The following is a 12,694-nucleotide window of genomic DNA, read 5'->3' as shown; positions in this document are numbered from 1 at the left end:
ACTTCCAAGCATCGGCAGCTGGAACAAGGGGGCAGAGAATGGACATAGAGGGGTACACCTAGGGGGGCACAGTTCTGTATCCCTTCCCTGGGCACTGTATGAACTCCTCTCACTACTGATATCTTGGTATGTGATTTTAATTTTATAAAAATAGACAATTCATGCTCCAGCATCAAATATTTCTTGGTTATTATAATAGGAATTGGGTCTGTAGAAGTCCAGAGGATAGTAGGTCTTACTTTTGATGTGTATAGTTGCACCAAGGACTCTGGACCCTGTTGGGGTTGATCTACCACATAGTGGAGAATTAAGAGTATGGACAGAAATACAAAGCTGTGTATTTAGCTCTATGCCTGGAGTTCAGATTTAATCAACCAATATATTATAAAACCACAAGAAAAGACTAACAAAGTCCTATTTCACTCTATGTAGTGGGAATAGCATGTCTTTACTTTCAATTGCTAACTTAAAAAAAAAAATGGCGCCCGCAATACATTTTCCCCAGCACATATAATCCGCTTAAAAGCACTGCGCTATTGTCAATGAAATCAATATAAGCAGCAACAATGTTATTTAGTACAGTCTGGGGAATCACTGACAATTCTCAATGGCTGAACACAAGGAAATTCTGGGAGTGCTAAGAAGCTTTTAGCGGTTTCATCTCTTTCATCTGGTTTTCATGCATTCATCAAGTGAGACAAATACCGCCTATCCAAATCAAACAGAGCTGATCCTCCATTTGTCCTGGAATAGGCCCTGAGGGTCTCCAGTCCTAAGAGAACCCATGTGCAGCAAAGTGGAAAAAAGTGATTAAGATTTAAAGACAATCTTAACAAGTTGAAGTCTGAAACAAGCCTTTGTTTTAAAGGAAAGACCATCTTAAATTTTATTCTGGCATGGGAATGCTAGCTGAGCGGATTTGCTACAATGCTGCCATTCACTAAGCAGGGAAATGTATTCACAAAAGCATGGAGCAATTTATTCACAAGTTAATATCAGTGCAAGGTGAAGGAACCCGGAATAACAAACTCGATATGAATTCATCTTTGTTACCTCTTATGATCTTACGTAGTCTTTTCCTGTTTCCTAAGTTACTTTTTTTTTTCCACTTATTCAATTGGAGGTAGGGGTTACTGTAAGGGACCGCCTGGCGGAGCACCCTGAGACCAGGTCTGTCAAGGTCCTACCTTTTCCCTGAGGTTATGTTACTCTATGTGCTGGCGTCCATCTTGGATTCTGCTGTGCATGATGGGAATCCTTTTTATGCCTTCAGGTCTCTGAGGTCCACCCCCCAGAGGGGCATGGCTGATGACATATAAACCTGTGGCCCGCACATGCTCTTTGCACTTGTGTCTTGTGTCTTTGTGTTACTATTACTCTGTTCTGACTCTTGTGACTCTCCTGGTATTCTGATTCGGTTTGTGACTTGACTATTCTTTGTATTCTCCTTTGATCTGACCCTCTGTTGCTGAACCTGGCTTGTGACCTGTGATTCTCGTCTGCTGTCCTGTACTGTTTTGTCCTGTTGTTGTTGACCCTGGCTTGTCTGACTACTCTTTTGTTTCTTCCACCAGCTACACGCCATTGGCGGTGGCCATTACCGCAGCTGAGGTGTCTCGGGGGCCGCGACCTGGTTCCTGGCTGCGTCAAGTCCATCCCCACCATCAGGGGCCCTGGTGAAGGGCAGCCTGGGACTTAGACTCCGCGCCCTGAGGGACTTCGGTCTGTGGGTGGTGGTTGTCGTCAGCCAGTGCGTTACATTGTTAGGCCTGCCTGTCCGTTCCTCGGCTCCTGCCCTGACATTACACAAGTGCCATGAACCCTGACGGTGCAGGCACGCCTTCGCTCCCAACGCTAGTCGCCAGACTCGATCAACAGGATCACCTGTTGGATCAGTTCGCTCAGGCGTTGCAAACTCTGCTTGCACGCACTGCACACCTTGCTCCTGGTGCTATTAGGCCGGTAGTCACTCCGGTGGTCTCTCCCGCTGCTTCTCCGCCTATTGCGTCCACCACCTCGGTGGCTGCATCAGCGACACCCAGAGGTATGACTGGCTCTGCCCCTCTTCCACAGCGCTTTGGGGGTGAGCCGAGTCAGTGTCGTGGGTTCCTCAACCAGGTGGGTATTTATTTTGAATTAATACCCCACGCCTTCCCGTCTGAGAGGTCAAAGGTTGGGTTCCTAATTTCACTACTTGCAGACAAGGCCTTGGCCTGGGCAAATCCCTTATGGGAGAGGAACGACCCGGTGATTCAAGATTTTTCCGGTTTTGTCTATGCCTTCCGTAGGGTATTCGATGTACCGGCTCGTTCCGCCTCCGCGGCCAAGCTGCTCATGACCATGCATCAGGGTTCACGGACCGTGGCCGAGTACGCCATAGAGTTTCGTACCCTGGCGGCAGAGGTCGGTTGGAACAATGAGGCTCTGGTGGCTGCGTTTTCTCAGGGTCTTTCTGACACACTGAAGGACGAGATTGCAGCTAAGGAACTGCCTGTGGTGTTGGAGGAGCTCATCACTTTCCTGATCCTGATTGACACCAGGCTCAGGGAGAGGCCTTCACTCAAGGAACGCCTGCGGAGGCCTTCCAATCGACTGGCACCTGCGTTTTCTGTCCCACCCGTTCCTCCCTCTCCTCCCACGCCTCCTGGGGATGGATTGTCTGGTGGTGAGCCCATGCAGCTGGGGTTTGCTCGCCTTTCTGAGGGGGAGCGGGCCGCTCGGCGTCGGGAGGGTCGCTGCCTGTACTGTGGTCTTGGTGGGCACTTTCGGCAGTCCTGTCCGGTCCGTCCGGGAAACGCTCGCACCTGAGATCCTGTCGGGGACAGATCTTGGGTGGAGTCTCCTCGTCCCCGGCGTTCCGCAGAGATAAGCCACTGATCACCGTTGTCCTCTCTTGGGCGGAGGGCTCGGTGACGGCCCAGGCGTTGGTAGATTCTGGGGCCAGCGGGTTGTTTATGGACAGCTCGTTTGCTGCCCAGCACTTCATTCCCCTGCAGGTTCGAGTTACCCCATTGGTTCTCGAGGCGATAGATGGCAGGCCCCTGCAACCACCGCAGGTTACCCACGAGACTGTGCCAGTGGAAGTAGCTATTGGGGCTGTTCACAGGGAGTTGGCCTGTTTCCAGGTGATTTCTTCTCCGCACTATTCGGTGGTTTTGGGGTATCCCTGGCTCCAGATGCACAATCCAACCTTCAATTGGCAAACAGCCGAGATTCTCTCGTGGTCTCCACAGTGTGGGGCCGGGTGCATCCGTGGGCCGGTTAAGGTGTTGTGTGCCTCCTCGGACTCCGCGTTGCCCTCTGATTATGGGGAGTACCAGGACGTGTTTGATAAGGTACGCGCTGGTGCCTTACCTGCTCATCGTCCTTACGACTGCGCCATATCCTTGCAACCCGGTGCCACTCCTCCGCGTGGCAGGGTGTATCCTCTCTCGGTTGCGGAGAATAAGGCCATGGAGGAATACGTTGCGGATGCGCTTTCCCGGGGGCACATTCGTAAGTCTACTTCCCCAGCAGGAGCGGGCTTTTTCTTTGTAAAGAAGAAGGGTGGTGAATTGAGGCCTTGCATTGATTATAGGGGTCTTAATCGAATCACCACTAAGAATGCCTACCCGATTCCCTTGATTACTGAGTTATTCGATCGCCTTAAGGGGGCAACAGTCTTTACCAAACTTGACCTTAGGGCGGCGTACAACCTCGTACGGATCAAACAGGGGGATGAGTGGAAGACCGCGTTTAACACCAGAACCGGTCACTACGAATACCTGGTGATGCCCTTCGGGTTGTGTAACGCGCCCGCAGTTTTTCAGGAATTCATAAATTATGTCCTTCGTGACTTGTTGCAGCAGTGCGTGGTAGTTTACTTGGATGACATCCTGGTTTACTCTGCCTCCATGGAGTCCCATATCCAGGATGTCAAGCAGGTGCTTATTTATTTTATTTATTTATTTATCGAGTTTATATAGCGCCAAAGGGTTTGCTCAGCGCTGTACAATAGAGGGGGGACAATACATGAAACAGTACAGTAACATCAAACAGCACACAAGGGGTAAGAGGGCCCTACTCTTTCGAGCTTACAATCTAGGAGGGAGGGGGTAGAGGTACAGGAGGAAATGGCTGTGGGGGATGGAGTGGAAGGAGGAGGGAAGGGCAGCGGCTGTTAGGTGAGGGTGGGGTAGGCTTCCCTGAAGAGGTGGGTTTTCAGGGAGCGCCTGAAGGTGAGGAGGGAAGGTGACAGTGCTGCAACGATTACGTGAGAACAAACTTTTTTGTAAACTTGAGAAGTGCGAATTCCATCGATCCCAAGTTGCCTTTTTAGGCTACATCATTTCTGCGGAGGGATTCTCCATGGACCCTCAGAAGGTTTCGGCGGTTCTGCAGTGGCCTCGTCCCAATGGTCTTCGGCCCATTCAGCGCTTTTTGGGTTTTGCCAACTACTATCGGAAGTTCATCCGGAACTTCTCCACGCTGGCAAAGCCTCTCTCAGACCTAACCAAGAAGGGCAGTAATCCTCACGAGTGGCCACCCGAGGCCATCGTAGCGTTCGAGGCTCTGAAATCCGCCTTCGCGTCGGCTCCGATACTGTCTCATCCCAATCCTGGATTGCCCTTCGTCCTTGAGGTTGATGCATCCGAGACGGGAGTAGGCGCTCTCCTGTCTCAACGTCAGTCGCCTGATGGACCCCTACTTCCCTGTGGGTTCTACTCCAGGAAGCTTTCCTCTGCAGAGTGCAACTACCAGATTGGAGATAGGGAGTTGTTGGCAATCATTCTGGCTCTCAAGGAATGGAGGCACCTGCTCGAGGGCTCCGCGGTTCCGGTCCTCATTCTTACCGATCATAAGAACCTGACTTATCTTTCGGAGGCCAAAAGATTGACACCCCGCCAGGCCAGATGGGCTCTGTTCTTGTCACGCTTCAACTATGTGGTTTCATATTTGCCTGGTTCCAAGAATGTCAGGGCTGATGCGTTATCACGGCAATACTCTGAGTTGTCCAGGGAAGACTCTGAGCCAATCTCAGTTATTCCTCCAGATCAGATCCTGGATGCCATTCGTACCAGTCTGACCTCTCCTCTTGGGGAGCAGATTTTGGCGGCTCAATCTGATGCTCCCCCGGGAAGCCGGAGGGTAGATGTTTTGTACCCGAGGGATTGCGCACCCGCCTGCTGCGTACCTACCATAACGCCAAAACTGCCGGGCATCCGGGGAAGAACCAGCTGTGTTGGGTCGTCTCTCGCTTATTCTGGTGGCCAACCCTCCGTGCCGACATTGCCTCTTATGTAGCGGCATGTTCGATCTGTGCCCAGAATAAGTCTCCACGGCATCTCCCTTTGGGTCTTCTGCAACCCATTCCCAATGGGGAGCGTCCTTGGTCACACCTAGGTATGGACTTTATTGTAGACCTCCCGGTGTCTCGGGGTCATACGGTCATCCTCATGATCGTCGATCGGTTTTCCAAGATGTGCCATTGCATTCCACTCAGGAAATTACCAACAGCGCAAGAACTGGCCACGGTCTTTTCCAGGGAGATTTTTCGCCTGCATGGGTTGCCCAAGGTGATTGTCTCGGACCGCGGGAGTCAGTTCGTGTCCAGATTCTGGCGCGCCTTCTGCTCCCAGTTGGGTATTAGTCTCTCCTTTTCCTCAGCCTACCACCCGCAGTCCAATGGGGCTGCGGAGCGTTCCAATCAGGCCTTAGAACAATTCCTTCGATGTTATATTTCAGACCATCAGGACGATTGGACCGATCTCCTGCCTTGGGCAGAGTTTGCCAGGAACTCGGCGGTCAACTCCACCTCCGGGATGTCGCCCTTCATGGCCAACTATGGGTTCCAACCCGCAGTATTACCTGAGAGGTTCTCACCACAGGACATTCCGGCTGTGGAGAACCATCTTGCTGCCCTGCGTTCTTCATGGGGGCAGATCCAGAGGGCCTTGAGGGACTCAGCTCAGCGCCAAAAGTTCCAGGCTGATCGCAGACGGTTGCCCGCTCCTTCATACCAGGTCGGCGATCGGGTGTGGTTGTCTACTCGCAACCTCAATCTTCGGGTGCCCACACCCAAACTAGCTCCCCGTTTTGTCGGTCCTTTCCGCATTCTCCGCAAAGTGAATCCGGTGGCCTATGCCCTTGCCCTTCCGTCTGGGATGCGGATCTCCAATATCTTTCATGTTTCCCTGTTGAAACCTCTGATCTGCAATCGCTTCACTACCTCTCTGCCTCAGCCCCGTCCTGTCCGGGTTGACGGTCATGAGGAGTATGAGGTGAGCCGGATCCTGGACTCTCGATTGGTGCGCGGTCGATTACAGTTCCTGGTTCATTGGCGCGGTTATGGTCCTGAGGAGCGTTCCTGGGTTCCTTCCGCGGATGTCCATGCTCCTGCCCTCCTCCGCGCTTTTCATACCCGCTTTCCTCAGAAACCTTTTGTTGAGCCGCGGAGGGGGAGGGGCCCTTGAGGAGGAGGTACTGTCAAGGTCCTACCTTTTCCCTGAGGTTATGTTACTCCATGTGCTGGCGTCCATCTTGGATTCTGCTGTGCATGACGGGAATCCTTTTTATGCCTTCAGGTCTCTGAGGTCCACCCCCCAGAGGGGCGTGGCTGATGACATATAAGCCTGTGGCCCGCACATGCTCTTTGCACTTGTGTCTTGTGTCTTTGTGTTACTATTACTCTGTTCTGACTCTTGTGACTCTCCTGGTATTCTGATTCGGCTTGTGACTTGACTATTCTTTGTATTCTCCTTTGATCTGACCCTCTGTTGCTGAACCTGGCTTGTGACCTGTGATTCTCGTCTGCTGTCCTGTACTGTTTTGTCCTGTTGTTGTTGACCCCGGCTTGTCTGACTACTCTTTTGTTTTTTCCACCAGCTACACGCCATTGGCGGTGGCCATTACCGCAGCTGAGGTGTCTCGGGGGCCGCGACCTGGTTCCTGGCTGCGTCAAGTCCATCCCCACCATCAGGGGCCCTGGTGAAGGGCAGCCTGGGACTTAGACTCCGCGCCCTGAGGGACTTCGGTCTGTGGGTGGTGGTTGTCGTCAGCCAGTGCGTTACATTGTTAGGCCTGCCTGTCCGTTCCTCGGCTCCTGCCCTGACAAGGTCGTGACTACTGGGTATACCCGTCAGTAGTAGTGGTATACGCCGGGGGCTCCCATGGAGGAGAGCCTGATATGAGGAGGTCTGAAGACCCCGCTGAGAGGGATGGATGGATGGCTGAGCAAGTGCGAAGTCAGGCAGGCCGGGTCGGTAACTAAGAGGACGGTGCAGTACAAGGCAGCGGGCAGAGAATAGTCGGGTCACACGCCAGGTCAGCAACAGCAGGTCAGATCCAATAGGGGGCATCCAGGAGAGAGGTCAGGCAAAGCAAGGGTCAGGACAGGAGAATATAGCAAGGTCAGGTACAATCCGGGTCAATAACATACAAGGCACAGGTTCGCAGGTTCAGGAATACAGGGAAGACCAGAAGGCACTGAACGACAGCTCAGGGCCATTTAAATATCCCGCCCTGTGCTGTCATTGGTGCCACGTGCGCGCGCGCGATCTCTACTGCGCCTACGCGAACTCGATTGCCGCGGTTGGCCAGGTCCCAGTGCCCGCGTCCCTGCACAGGGCGGTGCACTGCGCCTGCGCCGAGCCCAGCGCTGCGGCGATCCCCGACAGTTACCATCGCCAATAGAAAATAATAGAACATTTGGCACAATTGTTTTGTCTACGGTTCTTAAAACTGGATGGAACATGCACTGTATTGCAGCTGAGGTTCAAATGCTGCAACACATTTAATTAGGACAAATAATTATCCATAAGAAAATGAAAAAAGGAATTGTTAAAGTGTATCTAACCCAATTACAAAATATGATAAATTGCAACTTACCAGTCCTTAGTAGTGATGAGCTTGGGCTTGGATTTGGTCCAAACCCAAGATAACTGGTCCAACAAGCTGTGGGTGGAAGATTCTCCACAGTTGATGTACACAAAGGAGCTTGTTACATCATCGATCTAGTATAGGCACATCATCTTGTTCCGTCAATGTTATTGAACTAATATGGCCACGTGGCCATATTGAGTCAATGACGGCACGAGCATCCCTTTTTTTTGTATACAGTCAGTTGGAGGGTGGGGAATCTCCAGTCTACAGCTCATTGGCCCAGCAGTAACAACCAGGGCTGGGACAAGGGGTGAAAAGAAGGGGCAGCTGCTCTAGACACAGTAATGAAGGGGGGCAACAATTTACCCCATGTTTCAGATCACTGCCTGGAAACCAGCTGACCATGGATTCGTGTCTACTCTGAGAGCTACTGCTCCAAACCCAAGTTAGCTGGTCCAACAAACTGTGGGTGGAAGATTCCCCACAGCTGATGTATACAAAGGAGCTTGTTACATCACTGACCTAGTATGGACAATGGCCTTGTTAGGTCAATGTTATTGACCTTATATGGCCTTGTGGCCATATGAGATCAATGACTTCAAAAACATCCCTGCACTTTTCTATAAAGGCAGCTGCAGGGTGAGGAATCTCCAGTTTGCAGTTCATTGGCCCAACAATGGAAACCAGGGATTGGACAAGAATTGGACAGGCGGGGTAGCTTCCCCAGGCACAGTAGTGAATGGGAGTAGCTTGCCAGTGCTTAGTAGTGATGAGCTTGGTTTCAGGTTGGATTCAGACCAAACCTAAGTTAGCTAGTCCAACTAGCTGTGGGCTGAATATTCCCTGCAGTCCCATCAACCTAGTATGGGCACATGGCCTTGTTAGGTCAATATTATTGACCTAATATGGCCATGTGGCCATAATAGATCAATGACATCATGAGCATCCCTGTTCTTTTGTATACAGTCATTTGCGGGGTGGGGGATCTCCAGTGTACAATTCATTTGCCCAGCAATGGCAACCAGGGTTGGGACAAGGAGTGGGCAGGAGGGGAAGCTGCCCCATGCACAGTAGTGAAGGGAGGGACACCAACTTACCCCAAACTTCAGATCACTGCCTGGCACCATCCGGCCATGGCTTCATGTCTACTCTGACAGCTACTGCTCCAACATGTCCACTTTCGACCCCATCCACCCACAACTGACACAAAAAAACCAATGCACATGTGCAACTACCTTCTAGCTAATAAAAAAACAAGCACATGTACAGTTGCACACTTCATGGCAGCCAAATGGAGCAAGAGAGCAAAGAATGGTCACAAGGCACCACACCCATTCTATGTCATACATTAACAATAGGAGAGGGGGCACAGTTTTGCATCCCTGCCCTGGATACTGATGACAACTAACTTGGGACCAAAACCCAAGCTCATCTCTAGGTGCTTACATTTGTTTTCCTTTCCCATTGTTTTCATCTGGAGATCTGGCCAGTAACATACTTCCTGCCTTTGGGTGGCACCACTTACTGTAATGTATCTCTGGAAGAGAAGTGTTGTCACCTTAGTACTGGAAGTGTTTTGGGATGACAGAACACTTCTTTTCCTTTCCTTTTCCTTTCCTTTCCCTTCCCTTTCCTTTCCCTTCCCTTTCCCTTTCCTTCCCTTTCCCTTTCCCTTTCCTTCCCTTTCCCTTTCCTTTCCCTTCCCTTTCCCTTTCCTTTCCATTTCCCTTTCCCTTTCCTTTCCTTTTGCTTTTCCTTTCTCCCTTTTCCTTTTGCTTTTCCTTTCTCCCTTTTCCTTTCTTCTTTTCCTTTTCCTTTCTCCCTTTCCCTTTTCCTTTCTCCCTTTCCCTTTTTCCCTTTTTCCCTTTCCCCCCCCCTTTTTCCCCCCTTTTCCCCCCTTCCCCCCCCCCCTTTTCTCCATTTCCCCCCCTTTTCTCCCTTTTTCCCCCCTGTTCTCCTTTTTTCTCCCTTGTCTCCTATTTTTTCCCCTTTTCTCCTTTTTTTTTCTCCTTTTTTTCCCCTTTTCTCCTTTTTTCCCCCTTTTCTCCTTTTTTTCCCCTTTTCTCCTTTCCCTTCCCCTAATATTTGCAGAATGAATATGGCGAGGGTTTAGTTGTGGTTTAATTGGGTTTAGTGAAGTTGAGGAACACCATGATACACCATAACATTGTTTTCTTGCAGCTTGGTATTGTCATGTATTAATATACTCAATCTTTAATCCCTCTCTAGGTTTCGATAACTGCGCTAAATATTTTGAAATGCCATTTGATGTCTAATTTCCTTTTTCTTTTTAAACATTAACAATTCATCTACTGTTAAGCTAGTGCAAAGCTTTCTTCATAATGTGTGACTGGTTTAAAAAGTACTGTAAATTTTAATAACTTATTCTCATGTTCAGAACTTCCGCATGAGCTGGGCGGCTTGGTGGTGTCCCAAGTGGGCTGGGACTCTTTCAAACTCACGTGGATAGCGCCAGACAAGAACTATGAAAAATTTGTGATTAAGGTTCAGGAATTAAAGGATGGAGAAGAACCACAAACCATTGTGGTTCCTGGAGAACTTCGCTCTTTGGAAGTGCCGAGCCTGAAGCCGGCCACAAAATATAACATCACATTACATGGGGTGATTCAGGGACTTGACACCGTGCCTCTCTTTGGAGGAGCTGTTACAGGTACCCAATGCTGGAATGCTGCACAATCACCTTAGGGGGGATTCACTTCTCCATTCACTACCCACCAAGCTATTCACCTAGCTCGTCACTTGCATCCACACTGGCTTTTTTAGATCTTTCTTTTTAGAGCTTTCTCACGTCACATTGGCTTCTGGTTCACCTCACTTGGCTGAAATTATGTGAGGGGAGCACATCAAAAATCGGTCTTTTCACGGAATCGTTCATGGGAGCTGATTAGTTGTTTGAGGGATCTGTATGCTTACTTGCTTTGCACTTTTCGTAATAGGAATAAAAAAAAGTCCATCAAAGGTCAAAAGTCCAAAGTTTGGCCATTGGAAAACATCCATCAAACAAACGAAAATGGTGACCAAGGATTACAACTCTTAAGATGGAAGTAGAAAAAATTTAAATACTATAAAATCTATGCATGTAAACAGATATGAGACCCTACATAGAATTCTTCAAGATAATCCCAAGGGTAGCCAACACACCCACGGTAATTGTCCAGGTGCCCTTCACCAAGGTAATCTGCATACATCTTCAAGTTAGTTCAAAGGCACTTAAGGGTTTTGAAATGGCTGTAATTCAAAAATTAAACATTTATGGTGTCAACATTTGGAGGGATTTTTATCCATCTTTCTCAAGAAAGAATGAAGAAGAGATCCTTCAAAACGTTGACACAATAAATGTTTCATTTTTGAACTATCTACATTTCAAGACCCAGGAGTGCCTCTGAACTATTTGTATTGCATTTGTATAGTATTTGTATGAGTTATGTAATTGTTCACCTCTTGCCACCCATGTAAGTGCCTTTGCCAGTGCTGGGACAAGGTCGTCTAGAGCCCAGGGCGAAGATGCCAAATGGCGCCCACATGTACGAGCGTTGAATCAGCAAAAATCCCCTCCTTCCCCCCCAAAAAAATGGAGTATTATTCTTTAACACTTATACCCTAAGTATAAGTTCCCTTTGCAAGCCAAAATTCTCCCCAAACAAAAATTCCCTCTCTTCCCATACAACTCCCCTCCCCCTCCTAGCACAAATCCTCTCCCTCCCCAAAACACAAAACCCCCCTCTTAGTACAATTCCTTTACCCCTCAAATTTCCCCCCTGTGCATAAATTCTGTCCCTCTTCAAATGCCCCATTCCCAGCACAAATTCCCCCCAAATCCTCTCTCCTAGCATTAATCCTCCCCTCCAAATCTCCACTCTCCACACAGATCCCCCAATCATTTCTACTAGCACAGATCACCCCCCCAAAACGCCCCTCCTAACACAAATCCACCCTCCTAGTTAAAATCCCCCCATCCAAAGCACCCCTTCTAGCAAAACCCCCCAAATCCCAACTGCAACTAGGGCAACTTTCCTTCTGCCCACCTCTTGTCCTGCCCTGGCCTTGGCAACAAAGGTGGGTTTTAATGCCCACATGCCACACACATGGGCAGTCAAGGTTTGTGAGCTTCCATCACAGTGACCAAGCTGTCAAAGACAGCTCCTGCTCACTAGTAATGGTCAGGAACCTGCAGGACTGGCTCCTAATCATGCGACCACTGTGACAGCCAATGACAATGGTCATATGATCTGGCAGCCCTTCATGCCCTCTGGGCATAAACACCCAGGTAAAGAAATGCTGAAACCGGACAGGAAGGGCTAAAGTTATTTAGTATGTTCAGATTCATGTCTCACTGTATACAGTTTTCCTAAGCAAGTCATTTTTTGTGGATCTGTTGAAAGGTTTTTACCTGGAGATTGTGTTGTAGGCTAACAACACTCCATTAGCAGCAGCATAGCCAGTCTGCCATATGCACTCCTTCAGTTGGTCACTGGGCTTCTTATCAGGTCTACGGAAATTGAGGTCAGATATGTGGCCCAATGGTCAACTCAAGGAGCACAGATGACAGGTTGACCACATTGCCAGTGGCTTAAGCTGGCCATACACACCTACCTCTGATTGAATTCAGGCACAATTCCATCAACAATTTTCCACCATAATCCTTCAATTTTAATGGGCCACCCACCAAGCAAATTCTGGACAGTTCATCATGAAAGGAATGAAATTCGTTCCATGTATGGCTAGCTTAAGCACTGTAGGCTTGCAACTGGAAGTACTGTTACTGGCAGGATCCCCAGGTAGAAAAATGTGCAACAGATTTCCAACATTTTTC

The 12,694-nt window shown here is 49.4% G+C and overlaps 1 protein-coding gene across 5 annotated transcripts in view; it reads left to right on the top strand.

Moving 5' to 3' along the window:
* TNC (tenascin C) overlaps positions 1 to 12,694 on the top strand; it is a 253,590-nt gene that overhangs the window by 130,121 nt on the left and 110,775 nt on the right. For 2 of the 5 annotated variants that reach the window (XM_089673551.1, XM_089673552.1), the window contains exon 11: positions 10,259 to 10,531. The exons of the other annotated variants lie outside the window; for them this stretch is intronic. In XM_089673551.1, the coding sequence (XP_089529677.1) occupies positions 10,259 to 10,531 (273 nt within the window). The remainder of the gene's footprint in view (positions 1 to 10,258; positions 10,532 to 12,694) is intronic. 5 annotated transcript variants of the gene reach the window in all.

The sequence above is a fragment of the Staurois parvus genome, unplaced genomic scaffold (genome assembly GCF_062004578.1).
Source record: "Staurois parvus isolate SC_StPar_1 unplaced genomic scaffold, SC_StPar_1.0 ptg000140l, whole genome shotgun sequence".
Taxonomy (NCBI): domain Eukaryota; kingdom Metazoa; phylum Chordata; class Amphibia; order Anura; family Ranidae; genus Staurois; species Staurois parvus.
The sequence above is the reverse complement of the archived record's forward strand: the minus strand, read 5'-3'. Positions and strand labels throughout refer to the sequence as shown.